Source organism: Saccopteryx leptura, chromosome 10 (assembly GCF_036850995.1).
Source record: "Saccopteryx leptura isolate mSacLep1 chromosome 10, mSacLep1_pri_phased_curated, whole genome shotgun sequence".
NCBI classification, from domain to species: Eukaryota; Metazoa; Chordata; class Mammalia; order Chiroptera; family Emballonuridae; genus Saccopteryx; species Saccopteryx leptura.
The window spans coordinates 36,571,539-36,594,163 of record NC_089512.1 but is presented as its reverse complement, the minus strand read 5'-3'; the positions used below and the strand labels follow the sequence as shown (position 1 = coordinate 36,594,163).

The following is a 22,625-nucleotide window of genomic DNA, read 5'->3' as shown; positions in this document are numbered from 1 at the left end:
CAGGCCAGTGTTGCTCAGCAACGGCGCCTAACATGTGTGTGATTGGCTGCAGCCGACCTCCGCCCCCGACGCTGCGCGCCTCGTTTCTCCCCGCCCCCGCCTCGCCCCTGGGTATAAATGAGCATTGCCCGTGCGGGAAGGGTCTGAGCGTTCGGCGTCTCTGCGGCCCTATCGTAGGTCATGCAGCCCCCTTCCTCGCGCGAGCCGGAAGCGGCCGAGGTGCTGCCGCGGCACAAGTTCGACGTCAGGTCTCTGGAGGCGTACCTCAACCAGCACTTGCCGAGCTTTGGGGCCGAGCCCGAGGCCAAATTGACCGTTGCCCAGTACAGGTATCAGAGCCAGCCTTCTCCTCCAGTAGAAACAAATCTATGCATCGTGCTCTTTTCTTCCTTTGGTTCAGGTGGATTCCCAATTTCTCCCAACCCTAGTTTCTTTTCCTGGAATGATGCAATCTGCAGGCGGGAGCTGGCATCATCACCGGTCCCTTGCATTCCATTCGGGGTATTGCCAGTTCGTGGGCAATAATGGAAGCGATCGTAGTCGTGATTCCAACCATGAGAAGGAATCTTTGTTAAAGAATGCAGTTATGGCCCTGGCCGGTTGGCTCAGTGGTAGAGCGTCGGCCTGGCGTGCAGGAGTCCCAGGTTCGATTCCCGGCCAGGGCACACAGGAGAAGCGCCCATCTGCTTCTCCACCCCTCCCCCTCTCCTTCCTCTCTGCCTCTCTCTTCCCCTCCTGCAGCCAAGGCTCCATTGGAGCAAAGTTGGCCCGGGCGCTGAGGATGGCTCTGTGGCCTCTGCCTCAGGCGCTAGAGTGGCTCTGGATGCAACAGAGCAACACCCCAGAGGGGCAGAGCATCACCCCCTGGTGGGCATGCCGGGTGAATCCCGGTCAGGCGCATGCGGGAGTCTGTCTGACTGCCTCCCGGTTTCCAACTTCACACACACACACACAAAGGATGCAGTTATGTACCCCAAGGATTCATTGAGGAAATTAAGGTTGGCAGCTCTGTGGGATATACAGAGGCCTTCTCTCAACTTTTGTTTTATAACCATTTGATTTTTGCCCCCCTGAAAAGCAGATGTTAGTTAATTCCTTTATAATTGGCCGTATTCTGGGAGGCACCAGCTGGGGGATCTGAATTCTAATGCTAGATAGATATTTCACTTGGCAAAACACAGCACCACTTTGAACTTTAGTTCTTTTTGAAGTGAGGGAATGGAACTAAAAGACAATTCTGAGAGTACTGTTCCCCACCTTGAATCTGGCTCTAGTCTAATATCTTATAATAGAAAATAGATTTTAAAATAAAATTTATTCTAAAAATAATGTTTTTATTAACAGAGAGGTACTGGCTTCCAGAAAATTAGATCTGCAACTTACTGATTGGAATTTAAATATGTTACATAAACTCTCTGAGAACTAGTTTCCTAATCTGTAATGAATACCTGCCCGTTCTGAGTAATGCTGATAAATGAAGTACTGTCGGTGAAAGGACTTAGACATTGGAACAGAATCATATACCAGTGGCATTTAGCATTAGCATTTATAATCCTTATTTCAGTGAAAATTAAAATAGTGGCAAAGGAGATGGATCAAAGAGTTTTGAGGTATAGAATTAAAAGGCACCTGGTCTCAATACACAATGAAGGATGAAGGTGAACGTGATATAAGAAAGAAAACAGCTGAGGTTTCTATCCTAGAAGTGTTGTGTTGTAACAAACTAAAACAGATCAAAGTTCAAATTTGCACTATTGCACTTGCTGTGGTAATTTGGACAAGTTATTTAACCCTTTTGAGCATTGAGGCCCTTGGTAAAATGGAAATAATATTTATCTCTTAGAGTTATTGGAGAATTCCTAACTGAAAGATACTTAATTCTGAATTTAGTTGAATGTTACATAAGCCAGAATTGTGCTTGATAAATGGATTTAGTTGCCACATAAATAGTACAAGCATACCTTGTTTTATTGAGTGTAGCTTTATTTCACTTCACCGATGTGTGTTTTACAAATTGAAGGCAAGATGTACCACCAGCAAAGAATAAGACTCACTTTATTGCTATATTCGCTTTTATTGCAGTGGTCTGGAACAAACCCAAAATATCTCCAAAGTATGCTCATATATAGTATATGGATGGAACTATCCTGCAGGAAATACACATTTATTTCCAGGACACATGAAAACGTTTATGAAAATCAAAGACATGTTAGGCCACAAAGAAAGTTTCAAAAATTCTAAAGTGTCAATCTTAAAAAAAAAAATTCACAATATAAATGCCAAAAGTTTAGAAATCTACTGAAAAAGACAGCTATCAAATACATGTTTAGAAACTAACTCATGGATTTAAAAGGCCAATAATCTACAGATAATAGTTTATTAAAGTTCAGTGTGCAAAACAAATTGCATTTCTGTACCTTAGCAACAGTTAAAATGTAATCTTCAAAAAGACATAATAAGAACAACCAAAATATAAATTGTCTATATATTAATCTAATAAAATATGTGCAAGACCTTTGCAGATAAAATTATGAAACTTTATTAGGATCTTAAAAAGAACTAGAGTAATGCAATGTTTATGAATAGAATTCTTTAACGAGAGAGAGATAGAGTGACAGACAAGAAGGCAGAGAGGTGAGAAGCATTAATTCTTCACTGTAGCACTTTAGTTGTTCATTGATTGCTTTCTCATATGTGCCTTGCTGTGGCGGGGGGTAGGGGGGATACAACCAAACCAATGACCCCTGCTCAAGCCAGCGACCTTGGGATCATGTCTATGATCCCACACTCAAGCCAGTGATCCCTGCTCAACTGGATGAGCCCATGCTCAAGCCTGCGACCTTGGGGTTTTGAACCTGGGTCCTCTGCATCCCAGGCTGATATTCTATCTCCACTGTGCAACTGCCTGGTCAGGCTATGAATAGAAAATTTTAATGGTAAATTTCTTTTTCCCCAACTGATGTATAGATTCAATCCAGTGGCAATCAAAATTTTAATATTTTTTTCTCTAATTTGAGAAATTACTCCTAAAATTTTATGTGCAAGAGCAAAGGGCTGCCTGACCAGGCGGTGGCGCAGTGAATAGAGCGTCGGACTGGGATGTGGAGGACCCAGGTTCAAAAGCCTGAGATCGCCAGCTTGGCTCATCTGGTTTGAGCAAAGCTCACCAGCTTGAGCCCAAGGTCGCTGGCTAGAGCAAGGGGTCACTCTGTCTACTGTAGCCCCCCCTCCCCCTGGTCAAGGCACATATAAGAAAGCAGTCAATGAACAACAAAGGTACTGCAATGAAGAATTGATGTTTCTCATCTCTCTCCCTTCTGTCTCTCTCTTTCTCTGTTACATACACACACACATACACACACACACACACACACACACACACACACACACACACAGCTAAGGGCTAAGAATAGCAAAAACACTCCTAAAGAGGAACAAAGTAGGAAATTTCATATTAGCATGGAAATAGACCAATGAAGTCAGTGTCCACAAAATGATCTACATATTTATAGAATTTTGATATATGACAATGCTAGCATCAAGAATAAGTATGTGTGGGGGGAAGGACTTTTCAATAAATTATATAGGTGTGATTGTTATCCATATGAAAATATTGAAATTAGACCCTCTCATTATTACCTCAGAAAATTTCAGATAAATTAGTGTTAAAGGCAAAACTAAAACCATTTGGAGGACATACAGGAGATGATCTTCGACTTTGGCATAGAGACACCATTTCACACCTCCGTATTGACTTTTTATTTAAATCTGCCAATTTCAAACAGTCCGGATGTGGAGGAATCCAGACTCACATCCACAGTTGGTGGCAACATGATTAGTATAACTCCTCTGCAAAAATTTTGGCATGATGTTGTAAAGATGAAGATGAAAAGATATACATACCCTATGACATAACAATGCTATTCCTAGGTAGATATGCTTGAGAAATTGAAATTGTTGTCAGGAGATAATCTACAAAAGGGTTCATTGCACTGCTTATAATAGCAAAAATACCGGAAATGGCACAATGTTCATCCATAGCAGAATGGATGAATAAATTATAATTTATGTGATGCAATACCATACAGCAGTGAAAATGATGCAGCTGCAGCAATATGCAACAACACAGAATAAAAAAGTGGATAAATAAGCAGTATATTGTGTAAGGACATAAAGTTCAAGGGAAAGATATTTAAAAATCAGGACAGTAGGCACTCTGAGGGAAGAGGTATAGAAAAGGCTTCAGATTTATAGTAATTTTCTTAAACTTGATAGTGAGCACACTGGTGTTTATTGTGTTGTTATTATTTCTTTTCATTTTTAGTGAGCGAGAGAGAGAAAATGACAGACAGGAGGGGAGAGAGATGAGAAGCATCAACTCATAGTTGTGGCACCTTATCTGTTCATTGATTGCTTCCCACAAGTGCCTTGACGGGGGGAGGCTTGAGCAAGGGGTTACTCGGTCTGCTGTAGCCCCACGGTCAAGGCACATATAAGAAAGCAATCAATGAACAACTAAGGTGTCGCAACGAAAAACTAATGATTGATGCTTCTCGTCTCTCTCTGTTCCTGTCTGTCTGTCCCTATCTATCCCTTTCTCTGACTCTATCTCTGTCTCTGAAAAAAAAAAAGTAAAATCTTAAAAAGAAAGACTGAAGGCCCTGGCCGGTTGGCTCAGTGGTAGAGCGTCAGCCTGGCGTACAGGAGTCCCAGGTTCAATTCCTGGCCAGGGCACACAGGAGAGGTGCCCATCTGCTTCTCCACCCCTCCCCCTCTCCTTCCTCTCTGTCTCTTTCTTCCCCTCCTGCAGCCGAGGCTCCATTGGAGCAAAGTTGGCCCGGGCGCTGAGGATGGCTCTATGGCCTCTGCCTCAGGCGCTGGAATGGCTCTGGTTGCAACAGAGCCCCAGATGGGCAGAGCATCGCCCCCTGGTGGGCATGCCGGTGGATCCCGGTCGGGCGCATGCGGGAGTCTGTCTGACTGCCTCCCCGTTTCCAACTTCAGAAAAATACAAAAAAAAAAAAAAAAGACTGAAATGTGTAATTTTTTAAAAATGCATTCAATAAGATGTGTGGCATAAAAATATTTTATAAGGTTCATTCCATCTTGACTCTTTGAAGCATCATGGATAAATTGTCCAGGTCAAAATAATATAGCTTGAGGTGGTCCCATTTCCTGACTATTTTCCTACTTTCTTTTTTGGGGGGTGGGGGGAGAGACAGAGACCAAGAGACAGAGAGGGAGACAGAGGGACAGATAGGGACAGAAAGACAGGAAGGGAAATAGATGAGAAGTATCAATTCGTTGTGGCACCTTAGTTGTTCATTGATTGCTTTCTCATATGTGTCTTGGGGGGGGGTGCTTCAGCCAAGCCAGTGACCCCTTACTCAAACCAGTGACCTTGGGCTTCAAGCCAGCGACCCCATGCTCAAGCCAGGTGAACCCACGCTTAAGCTGGTGGCCTCAGGGCTTCAAACCTGGGTCCTCTGCATCCCAGGTCAATGCTCTCTCTACTGTGCCCCTGCTTGGTCAGGCACATAGTGTACTTTTTTTTTTTTTTTTAGATTTTTTAAAATTGATTTTTAGAGAGAAGAGAGAGAGAGAAAGAGGGGGGAGAAGCAGGAAACATCAACTCATAGTAGTTGCTTCCTGTATGTGCCTTGACCAGGCAAGCCCAGGGTTTCAAACTAGCGACCTCAGTGTTCCAGGTTGATACTTTATCCACTGTGCCACCACAGGTCAGGCTCCATTTTTCCACTTTCTTATGTGTAAAGCCAGTATTCACGGCCACCATCATAGCTGCCTGGTCCATGCAGGTTCGCATTAGATTCGGACAGACGGTAATGAAACAACGGAGCCAAGAACTGGTGGGCCATTATCTTTAATCCTAGCTTGCACCCAGCGGGCAAGTAAAAACACACACTGGGCTCCAAAACCTACTCATTCAGCGCTCACAAAGCTACTGACTTATCCGAGTTTCCTAGAATCAAAGATGTCTACCTCACCAGCCTTATTCTCCTTTGTTCCTGTAAAGCCAGTATTCACGGCCACCATCATAGCTGCCTGGTCCATGCAGGTTCGCATTGGATTCGGACAGATGGTAATGAAACAACGGAGCCAAGAACTGGTGGGCCATTATCTTTAATCGTAGCTTGTACCCGGCGGGCAAGTAAAAACACACACTGGGCTCCAAAACCCACTCATTTAGTGCTCACGAAGCTACTGACTTAATCCGAGTTTCCTAGAATGAAAGGTTTCTAGCTCACCAGCCTTATTCTCCTTTGTTCCCCATCTCTTTCTCTCTGCACAAACTCTGCACTAACTGGCTTTTCCTTTAGCACTCCACCATCTTGGCTGCCTCTCCTCTCCTCCACGGTGGCTCCTCTCTGCTTTCCCTGCTCTCTGCTAATCTAAGGAATCTAGAGATAGAGCAAGCTCCCAGGCCTCCCCCACATTATAGTGTAGAAATCCAAACCTTTGATCCAATATATACATGCAAACAAGGAAGTCGCTGATACAAAGTCACTTATCTGAGGCATAATGGGATTCCTCATGAGAGTGCACCACCCCACCTCATGCAATCAGTCAAAGGTGTGGGGAAAAGCTTAGTGTTAAAACAGCCTTAGGCTATAACCACCCTGCCTGCTTACAGCCTGTCCCCCATACCCAATGCAAACTATAAGCGAGCCAACATATATAATATTTAAACTTACTTGACCAACATTATGCTAAAAGGTGCCCACACAGGGTTAGATGAAGCCAAGCTCAGTGGTCGTTGATGTGATTGTTGGGAAGGATAGGTCTGGCTTGTAGGAGAAGGATGCTGCTGCCTTCAGTCTGACTTCTTGTTCTTTGCAGATGGACGCTGGAGGCATAGGGAGAAACTTCGAGGAAAAGTCTTCTTTCACTTTCCTGTATTACCTTTTACCTCAGGGATTGATTCTTCTGTTTGTTTAGTTTAAGGCCTCTCTTTCATGTGTTGAATTCTTTAAAAGTTGGGTAATTCTCAACTGCTCATATTGTAAATAAAGGTATAGATTAGATCAGGAGTCCCCAAAATACTGCCTGCGGGGCCACATATCCACCCCCAACGCACTTCCGGAAGGGACACCTCTTTCATTGGTGGTCAGTGAGAGGAGCACATTGACCATCTCATTAGCCAAAAGCAGGCCCATAGTTCCCATTGAAATACTGGTCAGTTTGTTGATTTAAATTTCCTTGTTCTTTATTTTAAATATTGTATTTGTTCCCGTTTTGTTTTTTTACTTTAAAATAAGATATGTGCAGTATGCATAGGGATTTCATAGTTTTTTTTATAGTCCGGCCTTCTAACGGTCTGAGGGACAGTAAACTGGCCCCTGTGTAAAAAGTTTGGGGACCCCTGGATTAGATAGTTTTGGTGTGGTAGCTGGAATGTATTTCCTTAGCCTACATGAGAATTTCTGTTTAGCTGGTGGGGAAAGCCAGCCTCCTGGTGTCTGGGAGATACCTGGAACACTGTTGCTCTTCCTTAGTCCAGATATCCCCTCTAATACCTTGCTTATCAGAATTCCCACTAGAGGGAGCTGTAGTTGAGTGCTAAACTTAGTCATGCATATGTGGGTTATCTCTCCAGTGGCAGATGAGGGAACACTGACCCAGCTGTTCCAGCATCCTTTAATTAATTTTCTGACTAATCACCTACAGCAGGGGTCGGGAACCTATGGCTCGCGAGCCAGATGTGTCTCTTTTGATGGCTGCATCTGGCTTGCAGACAAATCTTTAATAAAAAAAAATAATCTTAAAAATATAAAACAGCCTGACCAGGCGGTGGCGCAGTGGATAGAACATCAGACTAGGGTGCAGAGGACCCAGGTTTGAGACCCCGAGGTCGCCAGCTTGAGCGCTGGCTCATCTGGTTTGAGCAAAAGCCCACCGGCTTGAGCCTGAGGTCGCTGGCTCCAGCAAGGGGTTACTCGGTCTGCTGAAGGCCCGCAGTCAAGGCACATATGAGAGGGCAATCAATGAACAGCTAAGGTGTTGCAACGCGCAATGAAAAACTAATGATCGATGCTTCTCATCTCTCTCCGTTCCTGTCTGTCTGTCCCTGTCTATCCTCCTCTGACTCACTCTCTGTCTCTGTAAATAAATAAATAAATAAAATTAAAAATATATATATATAAAACATTCTCATGTATTACAATCCATTCATTTCCTACCGCTCATGTTCATGGTTGCGGGTGGCTGGAGCCAATCACAGCTGTCCTCAGGGACAACACCAAATTTTTATTGGATAATGCCTAACGTACTCGGGTCGTTGTATGGCTCTCTCAGAATTACATTTTAAAATATGTGGTGTTAATGGCTCTCTCAGCCAAAAAGATTCCTGATCCCTGACCCACAGTCTCTTCTCTCTGCCTTTCTTTAGTTAATTCTGGGTGTTGTTCTAGGGGTACTTCTAATAAAACTAATGATTTGCAGGCAGTGAGTAAGGTCCTTTCCTCTACCTGTGTGGATAAGAGATTCTCCAGCTGCCACTGTGTTTCCATCTGCTTTTTATCATCCAAAACCTCATGTTCTGAGTTTCTGGGCACCACTCCTTGCTTTCTAATGTTGAAATGGATTTTCATTTTTTGTTTCTCCTGACATTTCAGTAGGGTTTGGAGAAGGAAAATATATCTTTGTAATTGATCTTTTCTTTCCTTTTATCTAGATCAGGACAGTCCAATCCAACCTTTTATCTGCAGAAGGGCTTTCAAGAATATGTACTCAGGAAAAAACCACCGGGTTCACTTCTTCCTAAAGCACATATGGTATGGTGTATAAATGCAGTAATATATTTTTTGTTGATAAATAAATGCATTTTGTATTCACAGAAACAATTGCTTTTAAAAGTCATCTCATAATTATTATATAATAAAAAAATGCATTTTATTTTTTCAGATAAAATTTTCTTTTGAATTTTATTTCCTGTTTTGGTTTTGAAAAAGGATTTGAAACTGAAATTAAGTCCATCTTCAGGCTAATAATCTTGGACAATACCCAGTCCTCTTGTGGATTTCAAGAAATATAGCATTTAAATTATGTTCTTAAGAACACATTATATCTTATAACAGTCTTCACTGAATTACTGTAAAGTATTTGCTATGACAATCCTCTGATCTTTTGGTGATAAAAAAATATTTAAATAATGATTTTATAGTGTCTTCTAAATAGTAGGCTTAGAATTAGAAAAGATTTTTTTAATTGAGTCTTTCTGTTTTGAGGAAACATTATCTATGAATTTTTAGAGAATAGGAGAATACAGAAAAGTCCTAGAGAACATTAATATTTATAATTAGACTATTATTATAATCATGTATAACAGGTACTTCCCAGGTCCAGCTGACTTTCTAGGCCGTTATGGTGTGCTTAACATCACAGTAATAGAAAATGCTTATTCGGACTTTCGTGGCCCCATATCATATTCCTATAAACATGAAGTAACTTGGATGCATAAGATCAAAAAGTTTGGATAACTTTTATTAAGCCTCAACCTATCATGGCTAAAGGAGAATCCCTACCTATCCAGAGATTTACACCCCAATAAATAGCTCTATATGTCTCTCTTTTTGATAACATCCTACCAGAAAACAGAAGATGACATAATGCTCTCTGCTCAAGGATATGGAGTACGTCAGGGGTCGGGAAACTTTTTGGCTGAGAGAGCCATGAACACCACATATTTTAAAATGTAATTCTGTGAGAGTCATACAATGGCCCGTGTACCTTACGCATTATCCAATTAAAATTTGGTGTTGTCCCAGAGGACAGCTGTGATTGGCTCCAGCCACCCACAACCGTGAACATGAGCAGTAGGAAATGAATGGATTGTTATACATGAGAATGTTTTATATTTTTAACGATATTATTATTTTTATTAAAGATTTGTCTGCGAGCCAGATGCAGCCATCAAAAGAGTCACATCTGGCTCGTGGGCCATAGGTTCCTGATCCCTGGAGTATTGTTTCAGCTCCCTTTATTTTTCCCAAGTCTGCATTGAAAAGCGATGCTCCCACACTGCCATCGACTTTTTTGTGACTCCCTAACCCTTTTGGCCCTGCCTCCATCCCACCTTGCCCCCATATCCCAGCAGCAGAGTGATTATAAACACTCTTTCCACAGCCATTGGCACTGCTGGCTTCTCTCACCTTGGTCATAGATGTAGTCACCTCCCTGCTCTAGTTATTGCAGCAGCTGCTGCTTTATCCCTGCTGTCAAAGTGAGCTCATGGTTTCTTCTCCTTAGGAGTGATCAGTCACCACTGCTTGAGTCTGGGGCAAGGGGACTTTGCATGCAGATGAGTCATCCCTTTTCTTCTCACTATCTTATTTGGTGCCTGCTTCAGTACAGCTTGCTTCTCATTGCCTCCTTCCCCAATAGTTTTCTTGAGCCCCATAGCAGCCTCAGTCACTTGGAAGGATCCGCATACCCCTGCTTTGGGAACAAGTACCCCCATTGATCTCCAGAAGGAGCAGTTGTGTTTTCCTTCTGCAGGTACCCACTGGTCTCCTCCAGCATCCTGTGTAGCCAACTGTGCCCAGAGCATTAGAACAGAGACTTGCCTGAGCCCCCTTGGGAAACTTGAGAGAGGCAGAGTGAGCCAGTGGCCAGTAATCAGGGAACTGCTGAGAACCAAGAGGTGTTTTATGACAATATCTGTGAAATAATGTGGTCAGAATCTGTTGCTTTCATATTACCAGAGCCAGGATTAAGCCCCATGAGTATACCTATCCTTTTTAGCTTAATTAAATTATCATGTTTTAGTGCTGGCCTAATTTATAATAATTGCACTCAGATGACATTTAAGGAAAATAATAAGGAAACTATTATCCTCTGGGTTATTTTAAGATTGAATTCTAATCTTAATGTTAGCTCAGAAGTATTAAACTTCTGTGTTGCTTATTTTTAATAATCTACCATCCCCTTTAGATTGATAGAGAATTTAAAGTCCAGAAAGCTTTGTTTTCAATTGGATTCCCTGTTCCCAAGCCTTTATTGTACTGCAGTGATGCTTCTGTCATTGGAACAGAATTTTACGTGATGGAACATGTGCAGGTAAATTAACACTTAATCTTCTTTGTTGTTGCTTTTATTTTTATTTTTATTTATTTATTTTTGTGTGTGTGACAGAGAGGACATATAGGGACAGACAGGAAGGGAGAGAGATGAGAAGCATCAGTTCTTCATCGCAGCACCTTAGTTGTTCATTGATTGCTTTCTCATCTGTGCCTTGACCAGGGGGCTACAGCAGACTGAGCGACCCTTTGCTTAAGCCAGCAACCTTGGGCTCAAGCTGGTAAGCCTTGCTCAAACCAGACGAGTCGCACTCAAGCCAGAGACCTCAGGGTTTCGAACCTGAGTCCTCTGCATCCTGGTCCGATGCTCTATCCACTGTGCCACCACCTGGTTAGGCATATTTTTAATTAAGAAATTAGATGTCATTCATGCCCTGGCCTGGTGGCTAAGTAAATAAAGTATCATTGTGGCATGTCAGGGTTATGAGTTTGATCCCCGGTCAGGGCATGTACGAGAAGCAATCAGCGAGTACACAGCTAAATGGAACTAAGTGGAATGGCAAATTGACGCCCCTCTCCCTCACCCCTCCTCCCCCTCCTCCTTCCCTTCTCTCCTCCTCCTTCCCCTCCCCTCCTTTCCTTTTCCTCTCTCCCCCTTCCCCTTTTTCTCCTCCCCCTCCCCCTTCTCTCCCTCTTCTTACCCTTGTTCTCCCATTCCTCTCCCTCTCCTTTCTCTCTCTCTCAAATCAATGGAAACATTTTAAAGAAAGAAATTAGATGTTAATAATAGTTTATTAATAAACATTTTAGGTAATTAGTTTGCTATGCAAGAGCTTAAACTTTTAATTTGAGCATAATGTTTTCCTCTAGGTGTCAGTAAAGAGCTATATGTAATGATAAAGGAAGGAGGGGAAACTCCAAATTGAAAATCAGTCCATTAAGGAAGATAAATTCAAATTGTTTAAAAGATTTTTTTTGTAAAATATAACTTGAGGGTAGTTTTAGTCCTTTAAATTCATCTTGGCATATCTTTGTATTTTCCCTTTGACATATATACTCTTCTATTAGACATGTGTCAAAAATGAATGTTTTTCTAGCATATTTTATAAAAAAATTGGTATTGGTTGAAAAAATGTTATCCTGATATTTTCTGTAGTCAATAAAGTAGGGTGACAGCACAAAAAGTTGATATGAAAAGATTTATTTTGTTTTAAATTATCTATTGTAATTGCTTCCATAGGGTCGAATTTTTCGTGATGTCACAATTCCTGGAGTTAGCCCAGCAGAGCGCTCAGCCTTGTATGTGGCCCTGGTCGAAGTCCTGGCTCGGTTACATTCTTTGAATATAAACTCATTGCATCTGGAAGGACATGGTACAGGTGCTGGATACTGCAAAAGACAGGTAACGAAGCCACATACAGAGCTCTTTTTCTCAAGTTCTTGGAAATAATATACCTTATAAGTCAAAATATAAACCACTTATACTTTTCTGAAACTTGGCTCTAACATTTAATGACAATGTTTAGTTTGACTTGTTTTAAGCATAAAGTTATTTTATGTCAGGTTTTGTTTAGCAAACTTCTATACTGACAGAATGTACATGAATGCACATTTAAAGCTGTTTCCATCTTTTCACTTAATTTACCAAAATGTTTTTATACAGTTTTTCTTTTTAAGTTAGCATACAATGTGTCCATAAAGTCATGGTGCACTTTTGACCGGTCACAGAAAAGCAACAAAAGATGATAGAAATGTGAAATCTGCACCAAATAAAAGGAAAACCCTCCCAGTTTCTGTAGGATGATGTGGCAGCATGTGTGCATGCGCAGATGATGATGTAACACCGTGTATACAGCGGAGCAGCCCACGGCCATGCCAGTCGAGATGTGGACGGTACAGAGGAAAGTTCAGTGTGTTCTGTGGCTCGCTAAATTAGAATCTGTGACCAAAGTGCAACGTGAATATTGGCGCGTTTATAACGAAGCACCACCACATAGGAATAACATTACTCGGTGGGATAAGCAGTTGAAGGAAACCGGCAGTTTGGTGGAGAAACCCCGTTCTGGTAGGCCATCAGTCAGTGACGAGTCTGTAGAGGCTATACGGGATAGCTACCTAAGGAGCCCTAAAAAATCTGTGCGTGAGCCCACATCCAACTGCACTGAATAGATATGAAACTGGGAGAGTTTTCCTTTTATTTGGTGCAGATTTCACATTCCTGTCGTCTTTTGTTGCTTTCCTGTGACCGGTCAAAAGTGCACCATGACTTTATGGACACACTGTATTAATTAAGCATGATTGTGTTTAAGATGTGCTGAGTACTGTGTTAAGTATCAAGAAAATAGAAATAAGTTCTTCCCCCAAAGGAACCGTGTTCATATTATTTTATTTTATTTTAGGTCTATACATAAGTTTTTATTTTGATTATAAAAGACAACATACATAGGGCATAGATAGATGCTATTCCTCCTAAATTTAAACAGCTAGCCAATTCCCACTAATGGTACAGGCCAAGGTTTGCAACTCTAGTCCCAGCACCAGTCAGCAGGCAGCCTAGCACACTGCAGAGCAGGTGGACAAATTGCTGGCCTCTTAGGCCAGGGGCACTGGTGGAACTTCCACCAGCTTCTGAAAGAACAAACCAGGTAAGAACAGAAGGGCCCTTTCCCTATCCAACTGTTTACATTATCAAGAGTGCAAAATCACATTCCAGGAAGTATTTGCGGTTTTCATTTACTATATGCAACTTCTGGTCAGTGAACAAGATTGGTCAACCTGGCATTGACATCAGAGTGAGCCCATCACCTGATGCAGCAAGAAGGAAGGAAGCGAGCAAGCAATTTAGTGGCCCCTTCAGCATGCCTATCACCCAAGAACAAACAGCCTCTGTCACCTCGAGGCAGCCCAGACGGGGTCTGCTCAGGTCCGCAAACCTCTGCCAAAGTTTAGTGTCTTCAAGGTGAAGAAAACCCTCAAGCAAACAAATACTGCTCTTGCCTAAAAGTTCTTTCTCCAGAGACTGAGACGCTCAGGGGGAAAGTCCTTTCCCAGAGGCAGCCCGCTAAAGAGCAGTGCTCAAAAGAGCAACTGAAAGATATTTCTCTCTAGCTCCAGCGTCCAAAAAGTTCATTATCCAAATCAAGATGTGGGCAGTATGGATTTCTTTGGGTTTATCCTGTTTGGAATTCTCTCAGTTTCTAGAATATGTAGATTTGAGGATTTTTCAGTCATTATTTCTTCAAATAATTTCTTAGCCCCACCCCCTTTCTCTCCTTCTGGGACCATGATGACATAAATGTGTTTTATTAGTCCCACAAGTTCCAGAGGCTCTATTCAGTTTTTCATTATTATTTTTTTCTTCTTTTCCAAGTGAGAGGAGGGAAGACAGAAAGACAGACTCCCACATGCACCTGACTGGGATCCACCCAGCTAACCCCCGTCTGGGGCCAATGCTCTGCCCATATGGGGCCCTGCTCACAACCAATCCACTTTTAGCACCTGAAGCAGAGGCTCCACAAAGCCACCCCCAGTGCCCAGAACCAATGCGTTCGAATCAATCAAGCCATGGCTACAGGAGAGGAAAAGAGAGGGGGGGGAGGGGTAGGGGCGGAGAAGCAGATGGCCACCTCCCCTGTGTGCCCCAACCAGGAGTCAAACCTGGGACATCCACATGCCGGGCCAGTGCTCCACCACTGAGCCAACTGGCCAGTGCTGGCTCTGTTCAGTTTTATCAGTCTAACTTCACTATTGTTCAGATTGGCTAATTTCTACTGTTCAATCTTCAAGTTCACTGATGATTTCCTCTGTGTTCTCCATTCTTTTGTAGAGCCATCCATTGATTTTTCTTTGTTTTTCAGTATCATATTTTTCAGTTCTAAAATGTATATTTGGCTCTTCTTATTTTTTCAGTTTTTTAAAAATTTAATTGTGTTTACATAGATTCTAGGGTCACCCCGAATGCATGCCCCCTCTCCCCTATTCTCAACATCCCCCTTGCCCCCCCTCTCTACATAGCCCTCCCCCCTTCCCTTCAGGTTTATCCCATCCTATCATCCCCTTTCCCTCTGTCCTCTTTTTCTCTGGTCCCTTTGATCTCTCCTCTGTCTCATTTCCTTCTTCAGTTCTCATTATTCCTTGGATTCCTCAAATGAGTGAGGTCATATGATATTTTTCTTCTCTGCCTGGCTTATTTCACTCAACATAATAGTTTCCAGGTCCCTCCATATTGTTGTAACAGGTAATATTTCCTTCTTTTTCATAGCCCCATAGTATTCCATTGTATATATATATACCACTGCTTTTTAATCCACTCGTCCACTAAACGATACTTAGGCTGTTTCCAGAACTTAGCTATTGTGAACAATGCTGCCATAAACATGGGGGTGCATTTCTTTTTTTCAGTTGGTGATATGGTGTCCTTGGGATATATTCCTATAAGTGGGATGGCTGGTGTTACATCCCAGGAGACAGGCCACAGCAAACCCAAAGTGAATTTTATAAGTTTTATTGCAAACCTGCGCAGGGACTGCAAGCAACCCACACAAGGGAGCACTGCAGCCCCGAGCTTCTAAAATGGCTCCTTTTTATAGAGTGGCTATCTAGGTTGAGCAAGCAAGCAACATTTACAAGGGCAGGAGAGGTGCGATTAGCTGACCTTGTTCTTAGCTAAGTCTCTAGGGTAGGGCTTCCTTGATGTTGGGTACATACAGTTCTGTGGAAAATATTGCTACATTTCTAACGGTTGTTTGTTTTTGTTTTTTTTCCTCCAGCCATGTACTGGATGTACTCAGTTTTCATGGCTGGTGGCCTGCACCGCTTGTCCTAAGATGTCACAGCTGGGTCAAAAGGCAGTTCCATTTCTAATTTTTTGAGGAATCTCCATACTGTTTTCCACAGAGGCTGCATCAGTCTGCATTCCCACCAGCAGTGCAGGAGGGTTCCCCTTTATCCACATCCTCGCCAGCACCTATCGTGTGTTGTTTTTTCAATGAGCGCCATTCTGACTGGTGTGAGGTGGTATCTCATTGTGGTTTTAATTTGCATTTCTCTAATGATTAGTGATGTTGAACATTTTTTCATTTGTCTATTGGCCATCTGTATGTCCTCTTTGGAGAAGTGTCTATTCATTTCTTGTGCCCATTTTTTGATTGGATTGTTTGTCTTCCTGGTGTTGAGTTTTACAAAAGTTCTTTATAAATTTTGGTTATTAACCCCTTATCAGATGTATTGTCAAATATGTTCTCCCATTGTGTGGTTTGTCTTTTTATTCTGTTCATATTGGCTTTAGCTATGCAAAAGCTTTTTAGTTTGATATAGTCCCATTTGTTTAGCCTGTCTTTTATTTCATTTGCTTATGGAGATAATTCAGCAAAGATATTGCTGCAATAGATGTCGGTGAGCTTACTGCCTAAGTTTTCTTCTAGGATACTTATGGTTTCACGATTTATATTTAAGTCCTTTATCCATTTTGAGTTTATTTTTGTGCATGGTGTAAGTTGGTGGTCTAGTTTCATTTTTTTGCAGGTAGCTGTCCAGTTTTCCCAACACCATTTGTTAAAGAGACTGTCTTTACTCCATTGTATGCTCTTACCTCCTTTGTCAAATATCAATTGTACATAAATATGTGGGTTTATTTCTGGGTTCTCTCTTCTGTTCCATTGATCTATATGCCTGTTCTTATGCCAGTACCAAGCTGTTTTGAGTACAATAGCCTTGTAGTATAACTTGATATCAGGAAGTGTGATACCTCCCACTTTATTCTTCTCTTTCAAGATTGCTGAAGCTATTTGTGTTCTCTTTTGGTTCCATATAAATTTTTGGAATATGTGTTCTATATCTTTGAAGTATGTCATTGGTCTTTTAATTGGTATTGCATTGAATTTATAAATTGCTTTGGGTAATACAGACATTTTAATGATGTTTATTCTTCCTAACCATGAGCACGGTATATGCTTCCACTTGTTTGTGTCTTCCTTGATTTCTTTTATCAATGTTTTATCATTTTCTGAGTACAAGTCTTTAACCTCTTTGGTTAAATTTATTCCTAGGTACTTTTTTGTTGTTGTTGCAATAGTGAAGGGGATTGTTTTCTTAATTTCTCTTTCTGACAGTTCATTGTTCGTGTATAAAAATGCCTCTGATTTCTGTGTATTAATTTTATATCCTGCTACCTTGCTGAATTCATTTATTAGGTCTAGTAGTTTTTTGACTGAGACTTTAGGGTTTTCTATATACAGTATCATATCATCTGCAAATAATGATAGTTTTACTTCTTCTTTTCCAATTAAATGCTTTTTATTTCTTCTTATCTGATTGCTGTAGCTAGGACTTACAGTACTATATTGAATAAGCGTGGTGAAAGGGGGCACCCCTGCCTTGTTCCTGATTTTAGGGGAATTGCTTTTCATTTTTGTCCATTAATTATAATGTTGGCTGTGGGTTTGTCATAGATGGCCTTTATCATGTTGAGGTATGTTCCCTGTATTCCCACTTCACTAAGAGTTTTGATCATAAATGGGTGCCAGATTTTATCAAATGCTTTTTCTGCATCTATTGAAATTATCGTGTGGTCTCTCTCCTTCCTTTTGTTTATGTGGTGAATCACATTAATTGATTTATGAATATTGTACCATCCTTGCCTCCCCAGAATAAATCCCACTTGATCATGATGTATGATTTTTTTCATGTATTGCTGGATCTGGTTTGCTAATATTTTGTTGAGGATTTTAGCATTTAAATTCATCAGGGATATTGGCCTATAATTTTCTTTCTGTTTTGTCTTTGCCTGGTTTTGGAATCAGAATTATGCTCACCTCATAAAAGTAACTTGGAAGTGTTCCTTCCTCCTGAATTTTTTGAAATAGCTTGAGAAGGATAGGAGTTCTTCTTTGAATGTTTGGTAAAATTCACCAGTGAAGCCATTGGGCCCAGGAGTTTTGTTTTTTGGGAGCTTTTTGATAACTGTTTCGATCTCTTTTGTTGTAATTGGTCTGTTTAGGTTTTCTGATTCTTCCAGATTGATTTTTGGAAGATTATGTGTTTCAAAGAATTTGTCCATTTCACCTAGGTTGTTAATTTTTTGTCATACAGTTCTTCATAGTATTTTCTTACAATATTTTGTATTTCTGTTGTGTTGGTTGTTATTTCTCCACTCTCATTTCTAATTTTATTTATTTGAGTCCTCTCTCTTCTTTTCTTGGTGAGTCTTGTTAAAGGTTCATCGATCTTGTTTACCCTTTCAAAGAACCAGCTCTTGGTTTCATTGATCCTCCGTATTGTTTCTTTAGCTTCTATGTCATTTATTTCCGCTCTGATCTTTATTATTTCCTTCCTTCTACTACCTCTGAGCCTTACTTGCAATTCTTTTTCTAGTTCTTTTAGATGAAGGGTTAGGTTGTTTATTTGAGCTTTTTCAAGCTTCTTAAGAAATGCCTGTAGTGCTATGAACTTCCTTCTCAGGACTGCTTTTGCTGTGTCCCATAAATTTTGAGTTGTTGTTTGCTCATCATTTGTTTCTAGGAATTTTTTTATTTCTTCTTTGATTTCATTGTTAACCCATTCGTTATTTAATAACATGCTATTTAGTTTCCAAGTGTTTGAGTATTTTTCAGTTTTTCTGTTGAAGTTGATTTCTAGTTTCATGCCATTGTGATCAGAGAAAATGCTTGATATGATTTCAATCTTCTTAAATTTGTTGAGACTGCTTTTGTGTCCTAACATGTGGTGTATCTTAGAAAATGTACCATGAGCACTTGAAAAGAATGTATATTCTGCGAAACCATATTCATTTTAAAAGAGCTATATATGAATCTCATTTACATGAACTTAAAAAGTATAAAAGTGTATACTGTATAATCAAGTAGTAAATTGATTAGGACTCATTACGAGAGCTGTTCCATTCAAATGGTTGATATCAGTATTCCCTCGCTTAAGTGGGGAAAGTTTCCTGAGAGAGATACCATACACTGTTTAAGAAAGGAACAGCCTGACCAGGTGGTGGCGCAGTGGATAGAGCGTCGGACTGAGATGCAGAAGGACCCAGGTTTGAGACCCTGAGGTCACCAGCTCGAACGCGGGCTCATCTGGCTTGAGCAAAAAAAAAAAAGCTCACCAGCTTGGACCCAAGGTCGCTGGCTCCAGCAAGGTGTTACTCGGTGTGCTGAAGGCCCGCAGTCAAGGCACATTTGAGAAAGCATTCAATGAACAACTAAGAAGTCGCAACGCGCAACGAAAAACAAACTAATGATTGATGCTTCTCATCTCTCTCCGTTCCTGTCTGTCTGTCCCTGTCTATCTCTGCCTCTGTAAAAAAAAAAAAAGATACAGTCTAGATCGGTGTTTCCCAACGTGGGGCCCACGCTCCACAGGGGGGCAATTCGATAGTTAAGGGGGGCAATTTGAAAATGGACTAGACACGACTTTAACTCTTTCGCCCCGGGCCATTTAAATGCAATGCTAGATATCGGTGCCAAATTTAACAAAAAATGCAATTCTTAAATAATTGCGGTAAATAATTATTAAGTATAATTTCGTTTGACGAGACCAAAATATCAACTGGGTGATTGGCGTCATCAAGTAAACTTCATCCTGGGTTCACCGCGGAGCATGCCATCTGCCGCAGGGAACCCCGGACGTTTTAAAAACTCGCTAAACAACGCAGTTATTCTCACCTAATTGGCCCATCACAACTTCTGTAGTGTTTCACATCATTCAGTTGGTGTTAATTTGAAATAAGTGTCAGTCAAAACTGTTGTAAAAGCTCATTGATTTAATAAATATACATATATATATTGTATAGATATAATTGGTAAGTATTTGATTTTATTTTTATCAATATTAAACTCTTTATTAAGTACTTCTTGCATCGGGGCTAGAAAGCAATAATATTTTATAAATACTATTGGGGCTATAATAGTGCATGCACGACAATTTTAATTTTAGAAGCATAACCTTCCAGAAAATTTTGTCAAGTGGAAAAAATATAGATACCTTTTGATTTGCTGTGTTAGTGTAGTAAATGTGTTATATACATTTAAATAAATATGAATTTTTAGTATACGTTTACTCTATGTCACATTGAATATATTTTAACACATATTTTAATATTAGTTTTTAATTGATCTTATTTTTATTATAGCCCATAGTAAAATGAGTGGTGCAAGCAAGAAAAAAACTCGTCAATACTCGGAGGAATATTTAAAATTTGAGTTCATACCCGCTGTTCACGATGAGCAGATTCCTTTTTGTTTTTTATGCCAGCAATGCTTGACCAATGAATCAATGAAACGAGGTCGTCTTGAGGCGCATTTGAAGGCGAAACATAGTGCTCATATTAATTCAGATTTGAGTTACTTTAAAACTTTAAAGAAAATTTTTGAAAAAAGAACAACATTAAAGTCTCTATTTACTGCTTATACTTCAACTAATAATCGTGTTCTTGAGGCTAGTTATCAAATTTCTTTATTCATCGCTAAAACTGGAGAAAATCACACTATAGGAGAGAATTTAATAAAACCGTCAATATCAGCATTTCTTAAAACAGTTCTTGAAAAAGATGACAAAGATGTAAAAGCTATGCCACTCAGTAACAATTCTGTTAGCAGAAGAATAGACGAAATGAGTGAGGATATTGAAAAACAACTTATTGAAAAGCTGAAAACAAAAAAATTCTCCTTGCAAATGGATGAATCAACTTTGAGAGACAGTGAGGCAGTATTGATAACTTACGTAAGATATATTGATAAAGGACATTTTGCTGAAGAAATGTTGTTCTGTAAAAGATTAGAAAGCACCACTACCTCCAAAGATATATATAATAAGCTAAAAAAACTACTTAGATGTCAATGACATACCAATGAAAAATATAACATCTTGTGCTGCAGATGGTGCTCCCAATATGATGGGCAAGAAAAATGGCTGCTTAAAATTGATGAAAGATGCGAATCCAGAAATGATTCTTGTGCACTGTGTTATTCATAGGGAAAACTTGGTAGCTAAAAACATCTCGCCTGTTCTGAATGAAGTATTACATACAGTAATAAAGTGTGTTAATGCTATTAAAGCTAGTGCCAAATGTGAGCGTCTTTTCAAGCTATTTTGTGAAGAACAAAATGAAGACCATGTGAGACTTTTACTTCATACTAAAGTAAGATGGCTATCTAAAGGAAACTGTTTGAAAAGATTTATGGAACTGTTTGATACTCTTAGTGATTTTTTAAGCGACAAACCTGAAATGAAGTATCTGTTAACAATAGATGGTAAAGCATTTGTGAGTTATTTAGCCGATATCTTTGAAAAACTAATATATTAAATAAGCAACTTCAAGGAACAAATAAAACTCTTGTCGATGCAAAAGCAAAGATATTTGGTTTCATTACCAATATTGAGTTATGTCAGAAACATATTAACAACAAAAACTTTAAACAGTTTCATTGGCTCCAGAAATGTGAAGTAACTGATACCGCTTTACTTGTTATTGTCAATCATTTGAATATTCTATTGGCTGATTTAAAAGAAAGATTTTCTGATTTAAAACAAATTGATTTCCCAACATGGATGATGCAGCCAATGTTAGTGGATTTGTCTGATATATCAAATATGCAGTATCAAGAAGAACTCGCAGAATTGCAGAATGATGAGTCAGTTAAAGCTTTATTTAATATCCAAGGAGCGATGGCATGGCTTTGTGAGGAAACAGAAATCAAATACCCAAATTCAACCAAATGTGCACGAAAACTATTGCTACCGTTTCCATCTTCATTTTTAGCTGAATGTGGATTTAGTGCTGTAAATGATTTACTGGTAAAAAAAAAAAAAAAGAAATCGGCTGGATATAACACAATGTGGAGACTTGAGACTAAAGCTAACCAAATTGGAACCTAATATAAAATCTCTGTGCAGCAAGCATCAAGCGCAAGGATCACACTAAATTAAAATAATAAATTAATATAGAAAAATCTGTATTAAAATTATTTAGAATTTAAATTTCTGTTTTTCATTATATGTTTTGAAATTTTACTTACTGTGTTGTTAACAATTTCATAGTGATTTCTTCCTAGAACCTATCATTTATGTTTATTAAGTGAACAAATCAATTTTTTAATGTTAAAAATTATGTATGTTACATAGGGGGGGACATAAAAATTTTAGAAAGGTTAAGGTGGGGCATGGCACAAAAAAGGTTGGGAAACACTGGTCTAGAGTGACAAGGAAGAAATGACAAACATTTCAGATAAAAAGAACAGCCAGACCAGATATGTATAGGGCTATTTCTTTTGTACATATGTCTTATTGAGGTGGTTGAGGGGAGGGGGAAGGGAACTAAGGTTTAGAGCAGGGGTAGTCAACCTTTTTATACCTACCGCCCACTTTTGTATCTCTGTTAGTAGTAAAATTTTCTAACCACCCACCAGTTCCACAGTAATGGTGATTTATAAAGTAGGGAGGTAACTTTATAAAATTTATAAAGCAGAGTTACAGCAAGTTAAAGCATATAATAATAATTACTTACCAAGTACTTTATGTTGGATTTTCGCTAAGTTTGGCAGAATAAATCTTTATAAAACAACTTACTATAGTTAAATCTATCTA

General features: G+C 39.9%; 1 protein-coding gene across 1 annotated transcript in view; it reads left to right on the top strand.

The window, feature by feature from the left end:
- The first annotated feature begins 123 nt into the window (after positions 1-123).
- The window catches only part of ACAD11 (acyl-CoA dehydrogenase family member 11), a 98,599-nt gene continuing 76,097 nt past the window's right edge, over positions 124-22,625 (top strand). Inside the window, exons 1-4 of the mRNA XM_066350413.1 lie at positions 124-329; positions 8,693-8,792; positions 10,951-11,076; positions 12,277-12,438. Of these exons, the coding sequence (XP_066206510.1) occupies positions 181-329; positions 8,693-8,792; positions 10,951-11,076; positions 12,277-12,438 (537 nt within the window). The 5' untranslated portion in view covers positions 124-180. The remainder of the gene's footprint in view (positions 330-8,692; positions 8,793-10,950; positions 11,077-12,276; positions 12,439-22,625) is intronic.